The 19,975-nt window shown below is 37.8% G+C and overlaps 1 protein-coding gene across 1 annotated transcript; it reads left to right on the forward strand.

Annotated features, from left to right (window-relative positions):
* The first annotated feature begins 885 nt into the window (after positions 1-885).
* On the forward strand, positions 886-8,248 carry LOC112568055. The gene is made up of 9 exons (XM_025245074.1): positions 886-1,099; positions 1,922-1,992; positions 2,494-2,859; positions 3,390-3,485; positions 4,564-4,591; positions 6,124-6,240; positions 6,705-6,818; positions 7,461-7,532; positions 7,877-8,248. The coding sequence occupies exons 2-8, from the start codon at positions 1,932-1,934 to the stop codon at positions 7,519-7,521; spliced, it is 843 nt and encodes a 280-aa protein (XP_025100859.1). The 5' UTR covers positions 886-1,099; positions 1,922-1,931; the 3' UTR covers positions 7,522-7,532; positions 7,877-8,248.
* The last annotated feature ends 11,727 nt before the right edge of the window (positions 8,249-19,975 follow it).

Consider the following 19,975-nt stretch of genomic DNA (forward strand, 5'->3'; position numbering starts at 1 on the left):
AATGTATGTGTGTGGTGGGAGAGAAATTTGAATGCATATGCAGGCTATTTGATATTTATACAAATCCACACATTTTGTCTTGCTCAAACAAAACTGGGTTGAAAGACTATCAGACAGACAGACATTACCAAACAAAGGCAGTACCCATCCTAATCATAAAATGCAGGAGAGTAATATATTTTACTATATTTTACTCTTTATGCAGGTAAAGAGGCCTTTTCACCACAAAGGGGTAAACTCTAAATAAGAATAATTGCTGGATCTTGCACATTAGGCTGCTTAGTCGTCCCTCTAACTCACTAAAATGCAATATTTAATCATTTCCTGCTAAGTTAGGACACAAATGGTTGAAACCGTAACGCAAAGCGAGAGAATAATAATGCACCTAGAAAGGAGAGGCACCATGATAAAAAAAAAAAACCCTAAAGACTTTAAATAAAAATAAGTACTTTTTTTGTAAACACACTTATTTGAAATACACTAAAAATGGCAAAGCACAGCTCCCTTAGGTCTACAGATTTTCTTTAGAACAAATATAACTTATATAAAAAAAGTGTGAGGGATGCTATTGAAAATTTGATCATCAGAGCCCCTTTAAGCATTCGGTAATTACAATATTATATATCCTCTTCGTACAATTCAGAAAACCACTTTTATCTATCATCAAACATCTCGCGATATATGCAAACCATTTTGGGGATTTCTTTTTTATTTTGTCCTGTTGGTCCCAAACCTATATACCATTAAGGTCCGTGGTAAATTCGGAAATACCCGATGGTTGGCTTTGTTGGTTTATTTCGCAGGAAAAAGGTCATTTCGCAATAGGTCGTGAGGTGGAGGGGTGGGGGGAGGAATCCGGAGAAAACTTCCGATGCCCAGTCCTGCGGACATGTGTCACAGTGTCCCAAGACGAGATCTGAACCCCGAGTTTTTTCCCTCCAGTGGTGATGACCGATGTTACTCATTTGCAAATTTATAGAACGGGCTTAGGCTCTTTATCATAGACTTTGTCTCAAAGTTTGCGTTGATATTACATTACTTTCAAAATGTCAAATTAAGAATTTATGTACGAAGAGGAGCGTGTTACGATTCAGAGAAGGTATGTTTATGTCCTTATATAGTCTGTACTTGGCTCACAGAGATTTTTACAGACACATATTTCTATCACGGGATCACATCATGAAAGACTAAAGTCGTCTCAGTTCATTGATCTCAACACAGGTTTGATGCCCAAATCAAGCAATATTGGTCAAAGGGCTAAGTTCTGAGTGCTGACATTAGCATAACTGAAAAAGTACATTTGTTGGCAATGAAAAAATTCCTCAATGTTTTAAGTAGATCTCCCAATGCTTTGCTTTATAGTGAATGTGGGTGTTAACCGATATAGAGTAAATCCTATTTTTAACAATTTCTTCGGTATAATGTTCGTTTTCGGCGGTCCCGGCGAAAGCCCCATATACCCAATGCTTTTCGATCTTCGATTTAACGATTTTCTTGGTTGTTCCAATTGGATTTCCAATGCAAGTCACATGTAATCGGACTCCAATTTAACGTTTTCACTAACGTTTTCTTATGATTAAGCTTCCAGCTTTTCTGTTCCTTCATATACTACACACACATCTAGCTTTTGTGTCAAGCGTGTAATACTACATGAGTGTGATTATACTCTGTATAAATAGCACATCGCACTGTTTGTGTAGCAGCGTTCCACATGTACTCTCCCCGCTTAATTCTCACGAAAGCTGTTTTTATGTAAAACCCATTGATTTATTTATTCATTCTTTCTTTATGCCTTAACATTTTTTCTTACTTTTCTGCGTTAAAAGTAGCAAAGATAAGCTTCACAGATATTGAACATTTTGCATTTGTAAAATGATGATGATGTTGTTGTTGTTGTTGATTAGCGTTATTATTTCTGCAGACGATGAGGAATGGGAACAATAAAAAGGGTTATATTTACTACATATATATTTCAAGCAATTTATTGCCAAGGTAACTATCTGCAAGGTTATATTTTATATACAGATTCATTCTTTTTGTTCTTCTTTCGATCTCTCTCTCTCTCTCATGGTTATTACTATTTTTAAGTTTTCTGTCTATTGTTTATGTTAAAATTTTCGACTTACAGTTCAAAGCAATAAAAGCATCATAAAAACAAAGTTAACATAGGACTTGCTCCTATTGCCTCAAAAAGTGAAAAAAAAGTAAATGTTAAATATATTCTAAAACGAACATTATTTGATTGCGAGAAGGAATTTGTTACGACCTATCCAACTATTAAATTCATTGTGTAATAAAATAATAGATTTTGCAGTGATAAAAATAGTCTTTTTACGAAAAAAAATGAGAACAAAAATCATCTGGTTTTCACGACCTGGGTGTGAACATATGATTTTTGTACTATTGTACGTAATATAAGTATGAGATATATATATATAGAATGCTCTTATTTCTTCTCTTTTTTACATACTAGCAATATTTAAATATGTACAGGTCCATTGCTGGTGCTTTTCTCGTTTGAAGGCGATACGCTTATTACTTCCGAAAATGGAGATCTCAGCTTTACTTTCTGGCCGAACATTGCAGCAAATAATCAGTTCCAAGGGATTTATAGAATGGAGGTACAAACCAGAACAAGCGATAACAATTATGAATATGACGGACGAGTTGTTCGGTGGAACAACACATGCATCGTCACGTATGAGAATTCAGTTCGCTGTCTCAGTGATAACGGTCCTGCAAAACTCTCTAGAAGAGTGAACCGATCGCATCTGGAAATAGTATGGACCTGCTCGTGGAAAGACTCAGATTCTCAAAGTCTAAGAAACATAGAAAGGAGATTTAATCTTAAGATGTCTCGTGAGTATATCAAGGATTCCTCTTTGTCTTCCTCTCTCCCTCTCATATCATTACGTAGCGCGTGTATGAAGATGTGTATATTTGTGTTTAGCCAAACTAAGGGTAAATTCTGGCAGTACAGGAGGACCTAAAATGTCTTAGCACACACGAAAGTTATAGCTATATGTACTGTTACTTTTAACTTAAGCTATCCTTTCTAATAAACGAATTATGTGACTTTGCAATAAAAAGTGGCTTCAATTTGGATTGAAATACAGCATGTGCACAAAGATACACACACTTGACTGGTATGTGGGCAAGCTTAATCAAACGGGTAACGATAAATGTCTCTATATGGATGTACAATGTTATTAGATACACAGAATCAAGTTACAGACTAACTAAACTATAATTAGTCATAATAATAGACTTTTCATGTCCATTAACTCTTTATTGCGCATATTATTTTCTGTACATTCTTTCGATTTTAGTAACTCGCAGCTAAATACTTAGCTATTATACTAAATGAATGCTCACTTTTGACGTTGCAGATGGCTGTGTTTCTCTTTTCTCAACTCCAGTAATGGCTGGATTTCTCATTGTGCTGCTTGCTTTTGCATTTATCTGCCTGCTAATCATTGCAAACAGTAAGAACATTTTCTTGATGACTATATGAATACAGTGGAACCTCGGTTAGCGAACGCCTCGGTTAGCGAATATTTCGGTTAACGAACAAAAATTTCGTTAAAAGTTTGTCTCGGATAGCGAACAAAATTTCGGATAACGAACAGCCACGTGGACTACACGTGACCGACCAGCATGTCATCATTCGCGCTCGAGACACAGATACGATCAGTCGTTCCTTACCTGTGCGCATCCTTCTTATTTAGTGATTTTTGTGCTTTATTTTAATAACATAATCCTCAATAATGGCTCCAAAGAAGATTAAGAGCAATTAATAGTAGTGAGGTAATGACAAGGAAGCGGCCAACAAATGAATTTAAAAAGGAAATGATTTCAAAGTATGAAGGTGGCATTTGTCTGTCGTAATTGTGATGTCTTATTACCGAAAAGTTTTACAAAAAGGCAGAAGGAACAGACACTGGACAAGTGTTTTCCTTTAACCTCAAAGCTACAGAAAAGGGAAGTCGCCCCGATTTTATAATGTCACGTGTGCTCATGGAGGGGGATCAAAGCAGTAATTCCACCCCTTCCTCCCCTCACCTGCTTCCACCCACGCCGTCAAAACGGCAAGTTTTCTGTTTAAATGCTTTCGTTAATATTTTTATGTTTATTTAACTCCATTTATATTGCATTATAACTGTTGTCATTAAAACAAATACCTATATAGCCTGTAACTTTCAAATATTAGCGAGTCAACAGGGGCTGGGAACCAATTAAATCTATTTCCTTTATTTCTTATGGAAAAAATTGTTTCGGATAACGAACATTTCGGATAACGAACAGCTTTCCAGAACGGATTAAGTTCGTTAACCGAGGTTCCACTGTAGTTTAAAAATCCGTTAATCGCACACACAAATATACTTGCATACAATAATGATCTAAAGGTAGATAAAATGAGGTGTAAATGTTTCTGCAGGTAAAAATTTCTAAGAAGATATTTGTCGAGAGATATTTTGTTATATTTCCACTACTTAGAAAAGATAAGATGCTTAGGTGTATTTCTAATACATGTTACAACATTTTCCTTTTTTTCTATTTCAGGGATTAGAAGCACAAAGATGCGGACCTTGTAAATAACACATCATTATTCTAGCGTTTCTGTTAACAATTTTGATATGAGCTGTGATTAAACACATTCCGATACTTTTTATAGCTTATTCCAAAGATTTTAATTGTTTCGTCTTGTAATGGCTTGTTCAAAAGCCAGAGAAAAACAGTGAAGAAACAGTAACGGGTATCCTTTCGTGCTAACGTTTATCTAAAGAAGAAACTTGAATATGTGACTATTTTGCCTCCTACGGTGAAAAAGAGTTTTAGAGGGATGAAGATTGAGATCCATATGAGAACTATTTTTTAATGTGTTATGGGCATCCTTATCTTTTACAAAAGACACAATATTTATGTCTCGATCTGTGACAAGAACAGACTCAGATGTTTTGGTGGGAAAGTAACAATAACATTAAAAATAAGGAAATGATGCATCAGAAACCTATAACATTGTTCGATGAGAGGGCATCTCTAAGGGCAGTTAAGCTATGGATATGTAAAGAGGAGGCAGTACTCAATACTTCAGATCAAAATAACATGCCTTACTGATTGACCAAATTTTGAAGAAAGGGTTGGGGTCAAATGAACATAATGAGAGAGTTGAGGGAAAAGTTAAGACAAAAGATTGAAATTCAAATACATGTATTCTAATCTGATATACTGTTCACATAGTGTCTCCTCCATTATATAAACCAGTTCATAAATTTGAGTTAGCTATAATAGATACATTTAAAGCATACATATTCTTCTTCTCTTTCATCTTCACAACTAAAAATTGTCACCTATAAATCTTGAGTTTTTTTAACTGACTAGTGTTCCTGGGTGCACGCTTTAAAGTATCTACAAGTCTTGGAGTTTCAGAAGGGTTAGAAGCTAGCTTAGTACCAATGAAAATTTCCATTTGCAAAACACAACAAAGAAAATAATAAAAATAACAACTAAGTGAAAGTTCTGAAAGACCAAATATGTCCCGGAATAAGGAAAGCGATAATAGGGGTTTCTCTGGAGTAACATATATAATTAATTTTGCCTAAATATGAAACGTTTATCATTTACGTTGTGTACACACGTATCTAAACTGAAACTGATTCATTATACATTATTGAAATATATCACTCAAGTAATTCATCTAAGCAGCTGTAAAAGTAGTACTGACAGGCTTAAATAGCTTATACCTATGTCCCGACATTGTTGTCAACAATAAACATGTTATCAGATTGTATGAAAAAATTTCATTCCAGTAAATATTATTAAAATGTTTTCAAAGTGTTGAAATACCCTGCCGAGAACTATGAGCTGAACAAATTTGTTTTCTTATTTGTACACATATTTCTCCACTAAATCAAACACGGCAAGCGCACTCACGGTGGAAATTTGGTTAGTGATGGGATTAAATTTTACACATGGCGTAAATAGTGTGTCCCAGTCGACAGTAGAGTGAACAGGCCAATAGGCACAACATTTTACTCAGCAATTACTATGTAAAGAAATCTATGTGAAGTAGATGTGAAATTATTATTATTACTATATTACGTACTTTTATTTACACCCTAGAAACACCAACTCATACATCAGTATGAAGACCATTGGAAATTTCAGCTCAAAGTTAAAGAGGAAAAAAGTTTCCAATGCTTGTACCTTTGAGGTACAAACATCATTTGAAAAGAAGAGGTAAATATTTATGTACTGGTTTAAGATGCGTGTTTCTGAATTTGTTTTAAATAAAAAGTAAGTGTAGCAAAGTATTCAGTAGAGTATATGGGTTAAAAAGAAAGGAAACTAGTGAATAGAAACTTTATTTTAATTTGGGATTTTGTTGTTTTATTGTTGATTTAAATATGTTAAATTTACCTTGCAAATTATAACCTGTTAATTACATATAATTATAAAAATATAATATAAAATTATATATTTGAATTTGTGAAGGAGGAGGGTACGAATCGGGTTGTTTCTTTCTTCTTCTGAACTGCTTTTGTAGCCCTGTGTAAGCTCTCTATGTTCCTTAATTTTTTACACCTTGAGTGTGAATATACCTTTTGGTTTAGGTAGTATAGATTAAGATACAAGATCTATGCATGTATCAGAATCATATAAAAATTTATTTCTATAGACAGATTATTTTCTTTCTTTTCCAGCGACGAGGCAAAGGACCAGAGCAAAGAAGACAATGCAAGTGATGAAGACTATAACTTAAACTCTCAAAGTACATGGGATAATGTCAAACTCCGCCTACAAAATCCAGTAATTGGGTGAGTTTGTACAAGAAGTAGATAATAAACGCAATAGTAACTTCAGCCTATGGAATAAACATCCATAATATATGCATACAATAACATTTATGAAATCATTGGCAAAGTATCACCGTCAATAATAACAAATTTATTATTCAACGAAAAATGACCTGGACAATCTCTGTGTAATATGGAATGTTTTGATAGGGTTTGGTCTTGTTTGGTTATCAACAAGCACCTACATGATTGTTATTAACAAGAATGACAATCTGGTAATAAATATGTTCAAATAACTTCTATAGAACTTTAGTCAGTTATCTTACATTTATATAGTCTAGTAGTTTATCATGTTAGAAATGCAATTACTAGATCACTATACTTGTCGATGATAAAAAACAGAAATAAAGATGGAAAGAAAGATATAGACAAAAATAGTTGATTAAGTGGAGAGCAGAAGTAGGAGTTTTGGGTTACATTTATGCTGTAATCCCTTAATCTGAGGACAGTAAATATGGTACAAGTATAAAACTTTCAGCTGGATACTTTTTGCACATTAATACAAGGAAATAAATGAGAGTTTGAATGTAGCAGCCTATTTCTTTTAAGTGTATGTGCATGTGCAAACTAAATCAGTTTTTATTTTATTGCTTTATGTTTCAGAGAAAAAACACTAGCAGAAGTCTTTCCTGTCGATGCCGATAGTGATATTGACATACGATAAAGAGTAGAAAGGTAAATTATGTTTTATGGGCATGCATATAAATCTTAGCGCTAAATATCGACTTCTGAGCAGCCAGAAACAAAGATGCAGTCATAAATATGGAGTTTACGCATAACTATAATTATATATACATTTTTTTCTCTCTCATTTTCTCTCACATTCGCAAGTACACACATAATATAGCACTCCATCGTTTCCGATTGAAAAACGCACACACATCTCTAAAACCGTTTCATTTTAAGACTGCTTCCTCTTATATAGCAAACAAAATTTAATTTTAATCCATATCTTTCACTGAAATGAGTTATTTTAAAAATATATTTCTGTCGAATAATGATTCACAATTTTCTTTCAGTGTTTGCTTCCCCGCCCTGGCTACTGAAGTCCAATATGAGTGAATCTATAGTTAGGTTAGAGTCGCTCTATGCACACCTCACTGGAATCATTTAAGGCAGCAGGTAGAGTCAGATGTACATAATAAATGTAGTTAAACAAACATAACTGAGATGTTATGACTAAACAGTTTGTCAACAAGTGTTCATTATTGTCACGATTAATGAATATGAGAATTTAAACATTGTAATTATTTTGAAGGCATTAAAATACGAACTAATTCTGTGTGACTGAGACAATGATATCTTGTGTGCTTATTAAGAGCAAAAAAAAAAAGAAAAGAAAATAGTTGGTGACTAATTTTAAATAAACTGTATTATTCTCAGTCGTTTAACCATTTGTAATTCTTTTATTGTTTGGAGTACCGGGGAAACTTTTCTAACTATAGGTATTCTTATGGCATGTTGTATTCGTATCTTAACTCCGTAATCGTGTAGGACGGTCCGGTGGCGTAACGGTTACTGCCTGTCACCAATACGGTAAAGGTTTGCTGTCCTGGGTTCAGCTCTCGTCTCGGGCACACTGTTCTTTCTCTGCATGTGGCATCTGTTCACAGGGCTAGCTGCCTTGCCGTGATATTGTCATAATTGCTGGCTCGGGGTAAAACATCAACTCCCCCGCCCCCCCCTTCCCCACACACACACATCACGTAACCTTGTAGTTTAAAAATGAGATGCACAGTTTAGACGATACGATAATGTAAGATGTACTGCATATAAGCGTGTTTTCCGTAAAGGTTATAGTGCTACTGCATCATTTGTCTTCAATGGCCACCATAAAAACACGTGACTAACCAACGCAGATCTTTTAAAACTCCTTTTCATAGATTTTTGAAAAAGCATTTGACACCTCCCTTCATCCTGATATAAAAGGATGTGGGCTATGCGTACTTAAATTTTTTCTGGAAAGCCATTAAAAGCCTTAGCAGAAATCTGGCAGGTGTAGTTTAGATTTAACAACCTTCCAAAAGACATTGTGTTTAAAATATGAGAAAATAAATTCTGTTCATCTGTTCATCTCTCTGGGTCAGAAATGTGTGGTTGAAAACAGTAGGAGGATATAAAGTGCACATTAAGCTTTGCATGTTAGTTCTAAATATAAGAAGGGACGTTAAAATGACGCTGCCTTAGATGAATGTAGCGGATTACCTCTTGTAATTTTTGAGGTAAATTATAAAAATACTGTTGCAGATTAACAAAAATAAAAAAGTTCTTTGGGAGTAACAACTACTCAGTAAGGAGTATGTACCCTAAACACCATGGTCTTCAGTATATCGAATCTCATTTAATCTAAGCAAGCAGTGTAAAAGAAAGAAAAAAAAACCAACAGACAAGCAATCAAAGTATCAAGATACTAAAGAGCACAATGCCGACCGACATTCATAATAAATATGTGCTGTAGGTAACTTAACAAACAAATATAACAAGGCAAAAAAAAAATCCCAGCATATAATAATAAATGCAGAATTTGTAAAGCACATACACTCCTAAGGAGCGCGTAACAAAAGAACGAAGCATGGACAGTTCCAAGGGACAAGAAAAGAACACAAATAACATATGAGCTATAAAAGTCATATGATAATTCTAAAAAGAGCACGTCGCAGCAGCAACAAAATACACACAAACTACTTCCCCCCTCACAACTTTATACCACCCAACCAATTTCACTAACCAAACGCCCAGAAACATACCTCATAATAACACACACACCATGACACAATTGTCAGATACACTTCCTCTTACTCTCTTACACACACACATTCAGACTAGGTACATTTGGGAGATCTGTTTAAGAGTGCTATTGCGGTCAGTAAAAATGACTTGGCAAAGGCACTCATCTTGGCCACCACTTGCTTCCATCTACAGCCGGAGGGTAGAAGTTGAAAATGGATTTTTAAGATTTAAAGTATATAGGTTACATAGTAAGGGATGTGTGATGTGTATATGTTGACATTGCCTCAGGAATTAAAACTCAATCTCCATAATTCCTATCGGGTGATCAAAATACTGTAATCTTTTTGACATATATGGGGCCCATCATTAATTGTGGTAATGGCTGAATTAACCAAATGCTCTCTCTATCCCATGGATACTTTTTTTTTTAGGCGAGTGACTTTATTTTTTGAAGCTGCAAATAAACAGAACCTATTTGTATCTATTTCATGTTGAGCCAAAAAGATGTGAAGATGTATGCTGTACTTTGTAAATATAATCGTGACATATCTCACTTACATGCCTAGCTTAAAGGGATTCTAAAGGCAAAATAAAACAACTTAGAATCGTGTAAAGAGTAGGATCCACTTGAATCTCGTCTATGTTCGTGTCTGTTAATATGGGAAAAGTTGAAGGTTTTGTAGCATATTGTGTTTAAGAAGAGAAATGACATAGGACTCTTTCGTTTACTTCGACGAAGTCTCGTTCTCCGTCACGTGACTTTATGACATATGACGAAGACTGCTTACCAAGTGAGACAGACTGTTTTCTATGATTTTTAACACTGTGCTTTGAAAAGTTCACTTTAAAACCTGAATAAACTCACGTGACACCACCGATCACGACGCCAAATCTTCGCAAAGACCTCAGACACTTCCTGTACGTCACTGGCTGACGTCACAACCATCTCGCGAAGCTATAGCAGTTACACGGCGGAAGGACACAATGGTCGATTTCACTGGATTTTTTCAATGTTTATAAACATCGGCAACCGACATAGTGCTAATAAGTGGCAATTAAGTGAGAAACGAATCCTTTATTTCTCCTGTATCGCTCTCGTGCTCTGTAATTGTAACTAAATATAGTCTTGAAACGTTTGACCGTCGCCAAAGCCTTATTACAAGCCTTTAAAAGGATTCGTTTCTCACTTATCTACCGATTTCTGAAGAAAACGCAAACCATTCGCGTTGGTCTTTAAAGGCCGATTACTGATAGTACACAAATCCACACTTCTCTCCCTTACTCTGCTCATCTCCTCTTTCTTCTTTTGTTTATGTTATTTTCTTTCACCAGGCTATCACAATACTGATAATGTTTAATATAAGTTAAAGAATCATACCACACGTGTCGCACAAATTGTTCGTGTGTAGCTGTACAGATTATGTGGCTGCTATGTAAACGATGTACACCAGCAACAAAAGGGGACTTAACTCGTAGCATGCTAAATAGCAAGAACGACATTCCGTGAAGTACAAAACTTTGAGGCATTTCGTTTTTTCTTTGTTGTAAATTTCAATACTTATGTTGTATTTCGTGCATCCTTTTAGTGTAGATGTACCCAGCTACAATAAGTTTCATCTCCGATTTGTGAGTGTGGGGAGGATGAGGTGTGAATCAAGTGGAGTACGTGTGTGACAAGTCATTGGTAATTATGTTTTCGAGTACTTTCAGAGGAATTGTACTTTCCGGGTGATTAACAAGCTGCTGTTTATGATACTTCCCGCTGGACTTTAAAATTTTCCTGCTTTAATAGGAGAATCAAGTGGGTTTACACTTAGATTATTAAGTGCACATGAATTAAGGAAATAGATGGACGGTAGGGGGGCAAAAAGAGGCGTATACACACACGTACGTACTATATAATTTCATAAGCATACACTTGTGGCTGTGACGTTTCTTCCGATAACTCCGAAAAGTACTATCCCTCTCTCTCTCTTAAGTTCAGCAGGCCCTTCATAAGTGCAAGAACTCTGCACCAGATCCAGACAACATTTAATATCAGCTGCTAACCCATCTTCTACAGGTCTCTCTCCTTCGCCTTCGAGACATCTTTAACTTTATTTGAGTATCGAGCTGTTTCCCTCCCTAGTGGAGAGAGGCAGTCGTGGTGCCCATCTCAAAACCTGGCAAGGATCCCTCTGATTCCAGCTCTTACAATCCTATCGCTCTCACTAGATCAGTGGTTCTCAAAGTGTGGTCCGCGGACCACTAGTGATCCGCGGGCATAAGTCAGGTGGTCCGCGGCTTCAGTCGTCATATGTTAACAAAGTGATGTTTAAAGTGATGCATTCCTCGCATTAACATTTTAATTACAAACAACGAGGTATACGCAGCTTTATGTCAACTTATTACTATACTACTGTCACAGAAGTACATTTAGTTTTGAATTGTAATGAAACAAATTCGGCAATTTAAATTTGAAATTCATAGTACAGACTGATTTTTAGGCCTTGGTGGTCCGCCATATTTTTTACTTAAGTAAAGTGGTCCGCGGTCCGAAATACTTTGAGAACCACTGCACTAGATGTCTGTTCAAAACTCGAGAACGTATGGTGATTGCTCGGCTCACCTGGCATCTGCAGTCTAAAGGTCTCCTCTCCAACCTGCAGTGTGGCTTCAGAAAATGCCGCAGCACCCTGGACCATTTGGTACGGTTTAAAACTTTTTGTCATGGCTGCGTTTGTCAGCAAAGAACATGTTTTAAGGGAGTTTTTCGATTTAGAGAAGGCGCACGACACTACCTGGAAGCAAGGTATTCTGTTGGACCCTCACGCCCTTGACTTCCGGGGTCGTATGCCACTCTTCATCAAGAATTTTCAAGTACGAGTGGGTCTATCCTGTCTTATCTTCGGAAACAGGAAATGGGCGTCCCTCAGGGCAGCTTCCTTCTCCAACTCTTTTCAAAATAAAAATAGACTCAATCTTGAAATCTGTTCAGGTTTGGAGCCCTCGTTATATGTAGATGGCGTTATATGTAGATGATGTAATCTGTAAATGACGTTGCTCTCTGTATTCGAGGTCGACCCCTGCCATGCCTCAACGCCGGTTCCAACTGTGCATAAACCCTGTACATAGGTGGGTGACAGAAAATGGTTTCAAATTTTCTCATACGAAGTCAGTATGCATTCATTTTTGCAAACTGAGAGGTATGTTTCCAAAGCCATCTATTTCTGTTACTGGCAAGGTACTCAAAGTGGTCCAGGAAGTAAAATTCCTTGGGGTCATCTTTGACCGTAAACTGTCCTTTCTATCTCATATCAAATCTCTTTTCTTTCTTGTCAGAAAGCCTTGGATATCCTCAGAGTAGTTGGCCATGTCAGCTGGGGGGCGGACCGCACGGTCCTGCTGCGTCTGTATCGTGCCCTGGTCCGCTCCAAGCTAGACTATGGACTCATCATCTATGGCTCTGCTCGAAAGTCCTACCTAAAAATTCTTTATCCTATTCACCACCAAGGGCTCCACATCTGTTTGGGTGCCTTCCGCACCACTCCTGTACAAAGTTTGTACGCAGAAGCTGGGGAGCCTCCGTGGAAACCCTGCGTACCGTTTTCAGACCTCAGAGAACTGCCCTGTATGCCATTCGTACCAAGGAACAAAAGCCATTATCACTCCGTGTAGAACCTCACCTGCAAGCTGCCGGAGTAGATATTCAACAGGTAGAGCCTCTACCTCTACTGTCAGCTCTTCCTTGATCTTACAGCTTTTAAAAAATTCACATCTCTTTGGAGCACAACTTTTTGATTATTTGTGACTCCCTTTCTGCCTTCCAAACTCTTCTTTCCAATGATTTTGACCACCCTCTCGTGGTCTTGTTTATTGCAATGCATGCAGCACTCATTCATCGTAACAAGGACATTTTTTACGTGGGCTCCTGGCCATACGATAATATAGGCAAACTTCGAGCAGACCAGGCTGTCAAAGTTGTGCGTCAGTCCCCTGGCAAATTTCATTCGCCGGTATCATCAGAATGTAAACTTTTCCTCTCGGCCTTCGTTCAATCCATATGACAAACGCCACTTGGACACTCTGGACCAAAACATACACTGCTTTGATGGACTGGTGCAATCAACACTATTTTACTCCTCACTTTTACTCCTAACTGTGTGTTAAATGTCTGTATGGGTATGTGAGCAAAGACAAATTTCTGCCCTGGGTCTCCTGGGCAGACAATAAAGTCTGTTTTGATTTTGATTTTGATTTTGAAAAAATAAATTACATGCCACTCTTCCCTGTTTTTCCGACCGCCTACCTTCGTGCCATCCTGTGAGGCGGGAGGAGGTGGTCCTTGCTAGATTAAAGTTAGGACACGCCTATGTTATGCAAGGACACCTCTTTCGAGGTGAGCTACCATCAGTTCGCTCATGGCTTAAAGGAAGTTGTAGTGTGGTGCATGTTATGATTGTTTGTCCTGAGCTCCACAGTATACGCCCTCAGATTTTTACAACAAATTCTTTGTTTTCTTTGTTTAGGTTCGTGCATTGGCAGCAGTCTTTGGATAGGACATTACCATCAGATTTAAAAAAAATTATGTCCTGATAGTTGTTTGTCTTTTAGTTGTTTTTTTTTTTGTTGTTGTTGGTGGTGGTGGTGGTGGTGGTGGTGGTGGTGGCCATTTTTGGGCTTAGATTATATCACTCCGGGGTACCTTTTGTTGTCGTGATATAGCCTTAGTTGCTGGCACGGCGTTAAAAACAAACAAACACACTTGTGTTAGTAATATACTGCAACCTTCCTGCGTTTTAGTCAAAACGTGGATACTGGCCCCGGGGAGCCGAACATGACGTGGACTCACTACCCACGTCAACATAAGCTGCAGGGGGACCATGCGTACAATATAGGTAGTCCTCGACTTACGACGTTGATCCGTTCTTACGCGGCGTCGTAAACCGAATTTCGACATAAGACGGATCCTACTTTCATACAGTACTGTACCATAATAACAGTACAGTACTGCAAACACTTAGCCTATCCAAACACCTATCCTAACACAGCAACCTACATAATTATCAATAAACATAAGTACAGTAAAATATTGTACAGTACACTACGCTTTGTTATCACTGTCGCTTCATAGGAGCAGATCCTTTCACACGTTTAAGGATGCGATCTTTATCCTTGATAATCGTAGCGACAGTCGAACGACTAAGTCCTAAAGACCTGCCAGTTTCTGTTGCTGTTTCCCCTTCTCAGATTGCCTTATGACTTCCGCCGCACGTGGGATGAGGATCGCGAACAGTCCGACTTACGACGCTAAACCTCGTAAGTCGGAATGAGCGTCGTAACCACGAAACGACGTAACTCGAGACCGTCGTAACCCGAGGACTACCTGTACTCACCATCGATCATCCACTTCCCACGCGGCTGCTCCAAGAACACAAGACGCGATGCATGATGTAACGTATAGAAATAACAAATTTATTGAACATTCAAATACACACAACACACAACCAACATACAACATAACAGAATGCACACGCACGTACGTACGTGTATAACTTCATTCGCACACACTTATAAACATCTAAAGAAAGTTATAAAGCTAAACTAAACTATTTCACTTAGTATTGTCTTTTGAAGAACTTTGGTCATGTGTTCTTCTGTTACTTATTTTTCCTTTTAGCCCTTCCTCGCTTTCATTCTATTTCTTCTTTTTGATGGATGCATAGATTACAATGGGGCCTCTTATCTGTAAGAACAAAATTTCAAAAAAAAAATCGGTTATTTGGAGATGAATATAAACTACCACTACATAACTCACCTGGCTGGCATACACTTATCATAAAAATTAAAGACCATTTCAGACAAAATAACATACAAAGAAGCAGCAACATAGACTACAATCAAGACAAAACTAAACAGAAACAAACACAAACACACTAATGCAAGTAAAAAAGAAGAGACAAAGAAGCATTAAAGTAAACAAAAAAAGCACAACAGACAATTTTTTATATCAGAGATGGCAAGGTAACATTTTTCCATGAGCAGTGATCCGGCGATCCAGTACTGTTGGTGGAAACTAAAGAAGAGGTGTGTGCGGGTTTGGGTAGGCATGAATTCTCCAAACAAATACCAGCTTCATGCCCGCACCAAACACAAAGCACTCATATTATCAGTTAAAATTATCAATAAAAAAGAACCAATGTAACCAAAAGCTGTTTAACATCGTATTATGAGATATGCGTTCACATCAATTAGAGGTCACATGAAACTATATTTACACAATCCTACTTTTCACTCTTTAAAAAAAAGCTTAAAATCCATAAAAAACAACTTTCAAGCCTTTTGCAAGACACATAAAAAGCAAACATATACTGAGCAGATAACCTACAGGCTCACACACTAAAGTCGCAGGAAACTCTCCCAAGTAAGCAGGTTCCAATGGTGTCAGATATATGTGTGTGTAGAGAGAAGAGAGATTAGAGTACAAGTTAAGAAACACATGAATGCAATAAACGCCAAAGTTTTCCAAACAAATGTAGAAGTCGGGCTCAGCAGTACTAAACCCAGCAATTGGATAATTCTTTAGCCGTTAACGATGCAGAGAATTCGAAGCTGTCAGGATTTCCTAAAATAAATTGCAATTACGAAAGTGTAGGTCATTGTGTGAACTTGATCGTTCGAAAGCAACAGAATTTGGACAGTTCCTTCTGTTCACTGGTTAACAGGCCAGGTTTCTTATAGGCAGCATAATGATGTTCTTCTCTTATTTATTGCTATTTTTTGTTTTGTCTTGCAAGTCCTGGGCTGTGTGTGAGCTATGCTGATTAGACTCACGACTTGTTCAAACACCAAACTTTCCACTGCAGCAGGTAATTAAAAATATATGAAAAGGTGCAGCATAAGTATTCTGTTCCCAGCAGTGAACAAAAAAAAAAACAAACAAACAAACTAATAGAGGTGGCCCATTGATAGCTGATTGTGACTGGCAGTATCAATTATCTCTACTAATCGTACTTAAAAAATAAATATTACATTTGTGACTGACAAAGGTAAACAATAACAATAATTAAATAAAATCCAGTTTAATTGTTTTGCGATGTTATGTGTTTTCTTTGTAAATGTCCTCTATTCTTTTTTGGCTATTTGAACTTTACTTTTTTAACATTATCTTTATCTTCAGCTTTATCCCTCCCATTCTATTCAAATATATATATATATACAAACAAAAAAAATTAACAAACAAATGTTATGATATATATATATATAGATAATGTGTTATATTGTCTATTGCCTAAAATATACGACATAGCATGCATTAACAGATTTCTTTACCAACTGGCCTCCCTTTGAGTGTGCAGCTGTCCTTATCCATCTCGCGCCCAAGTCACTCACGAATGAAAAAATAGTGAAAAGAGAGATATTCAACTATTTGCGAGAAAATGTTAAAAAAGGAATTAAACATCTCTGATCAACACTATGCAAATGCATCTATTTGCAGCTTTCATGGATTAAAGCACGTGATGAAGCCTCATCTTAAAAATCACGCACACACACACCCACACACACATCAGACACACACATTCACAATGCACACACACATTCTCCATCAGTAGTAGGTGCAGGTACACTGGCATTTACAATGGATGTGCTGTAAACGTGGTCATTTTATTTGACCAACGAAAAACATGGAAGATGAAGGGACATGTGCCCCACTAAATGTGTTCAGCTAAGTTTTTCCTTTTTGTGATGGTGGAGGAAAGGAGGAGGAGCGCCTCAGTGCCCAGATGGTGGTTTGCTGGGTGGACTGTTTTGTGGGATCTTTAATTGTTCTGTTTGATGTCGCGTCGCCTGTCTGTCCTCGGAGAAGGGTGGAACAGCTGGTGGAAGATTTATAGGCTAGCAGGGTGGCCAGTGAGGTCAAATGGCAGTAACTAGAATGTTGTAGACAGTTTTTCGAGAACGTTCTGACGGAAAGTGAATAAATAGGGGGGAGTTTGAACTGTAGTGGTAGGGGCGCCCGGTAGTCTAGTCGTTAAAACACACTTTTCTTCACACTGCAGTGAGCTGCTTAGGGTTCAGATCTCGTCTCGTGACACTGTATGTGACATCTGTTCGCAGGGCTGGGTGTCGGGGGTTTTCTCCGGGTACTCCGGTTTTCTCCCTCTCCCTCTCCCCCAATAGTGCGCAATCGCCGCAAGGTGGAAGCACTTTTCTACCAAACAAACAACAATGTGCATTGGGAGACTCCGGGATGAAGAGAGAGAGGGAGACAAGAGGTGAAAGGTGTCAGCAGTGTGTAACGGATAAGTACTTAGTAGAGGGGGTTAGGAGGGAAGATCGACAACCGTGGTTGATCTGATTTAGCGTAGTGGGCTGGAAGTTGTTTGCCCTTGAGCAAATGACGCAAACTGGGACGTCAAAATAAGGTGACGTAAAATATAGAGGAAAATAACGTTAGAGAAAAAACGGAAAGCAGAGAGCAGACGGCGGAACAAAAGTGAGAGCTGGTGGATTTTTCTCGGGACTTTCTCGCAACTGCTGCGACAGCGGAAAAAGTATTACGGAAAGTAATACCGTGGTTAAACTACAGGTGGATGTACTTCACAGGTCGTGAGTCACTGTAGTCCGTGTTCGCACCGTGGGGGAGCTCTGTGGCTTGGGCATCCCGCAGAACAGTTTCTTGGCGGGGTCAAGAAACCAAACACTGGTATCAGCGAGAAAAGAACAGAAAAACTTGGTGCAAGACTGGGGCACCGACCTCTCTCTCTGTCGCCTGGAAGGGACAGTTCTTAACAGCCTGAGAGTAAGCGCCGGTGGAGGAAAGGTTTCCTCCCGGCCTTCAGCTGATCTAACATCATCCGGCCAAACATCTAGGAGGCGGCCGCATGCGCAAGACCGAGACGTCTGCTCGTAAACTGTGGTACCGTAAAAACTATTTATTTTCAATAATAAATAGACTTCGTGGAAAGAAGATCAGTGGGACTGATTAGAATACAGGACTTGGGAGGGTCTCAGAGACTTTAATATAAAAGGTTAATGTTTCATCAAGAACGAACATTTTGTTTTATTCTTCATCAGTGACAATATTTTATGAGAGTCGATTTCATTGTTAACTTTAATAGTACGGTGGATGAATGATAATATATTGGTAATATATCTTGTGTGGCGAATGAAGGAGTGAATCTATCAGTGTGGATACTTTGCCTTTGTTTCATTTGACATTGTATTTGAATTGAATAATTATTTGTGCCTCTAAGAAGGTACGCCCACCCTCAAGCGATCAGGATATTTTGGTTTGTGGAAAGAATGCGCGTGTCCGCGGACGGTCCGTGACACAGTGACCCGTGGCGCTTTGTGTAGAATACGTGTATGTGTACTAATACTTTTTTGGTTTATTTTATCTTACCTTTTTTAAAAATTATTTCATTTGCTTGACAAATGTATTGGTGTCTTAGACAGTCTAACGGCAATTGTGTTGTGTAGAAAGAATGCGCGAGTATCTCTTTGGGTGGTGTGTAACACTACCGTGGAGTTTCTGACATCAATAGAAGTATCGGTTTATCTCTGTAAGATGACTTTTCAAAGTGACTCTATGAAAGCTACTGTGATTCTCTAGGTTCTGTAAGGCACAACTTTGTGGAACTTTAAATCTTTTTCTTCATGTGATTGGTGTGCGTCTATGTTTTCTTTTCTGTTATAAGAAGTAAACAATGTTATTTCCTTTCGGCCCCGCACATCCACACACATTCAAAGATATCCCACATAAATACTAGTTTGAATGGGTGGAAGACACACCTCACCATTTCTTGCGGTTAATTACTCAGTGTTCTTTGTCAGGGCGAGGATGGGTGACGTGTCTGTATGGATATTGCAGACTCAGTTATTTAATAATGTATAGACAATTAAACCAAACAAACAAGTAAAAAATATTGCACGCACCTTGTTGTTTCGTAGTTTGACGAAAACTTGAAATCAACGACAAGAAAACGACTTCTTTATAACCTCTGAGTATACTGTAGTCTCTGAATTCAATCCGGGTATGCACAAGTCACGCTGTAAGAAAAAAGTTACTAACTTTCCCACTCACACTCTCTCTGTCAATCAAGCTATACATATTCACCGTTTATCGTCATAAACGGTCATAGCAACGTAGTCCTTCATACAGGTCACAAATTGTTTAACACAAGTAACACATATATTCCTTTGTCAGAATATGAAAGTCCTCCGTCACTGAAGGTTCTCAGATAGTCATGTGATCCAACTGGTGGTGATTCTCGCTGTGTCGCAAGAATATCAGTCGAGTGTCGGCTTGAATGGTGTTCGTGAGTCGAGGAAATACAAACTGTTCGTTACCCTTCCATTTATAAATTTTAGTCCATGTATCCTCTCTCTCTCTCAGCATGGAAGCG

This window comes from Pomacea canaliculata, linkage group LG7 (assembly GCF_003073045.1).
Source record: "Pomacea canaliculata isolate SZHN2017 linkage group LG7, ASM307304v1, whole genome shotgun sequence".
NCBI classification, from domain to species: domain Eukaryota; kingdom Metazoa; phylum Mollusca; class Gastropoda; order Architaenioglossa; family Ampullariidae; genus Pomacea; species Pomacea canaliculata.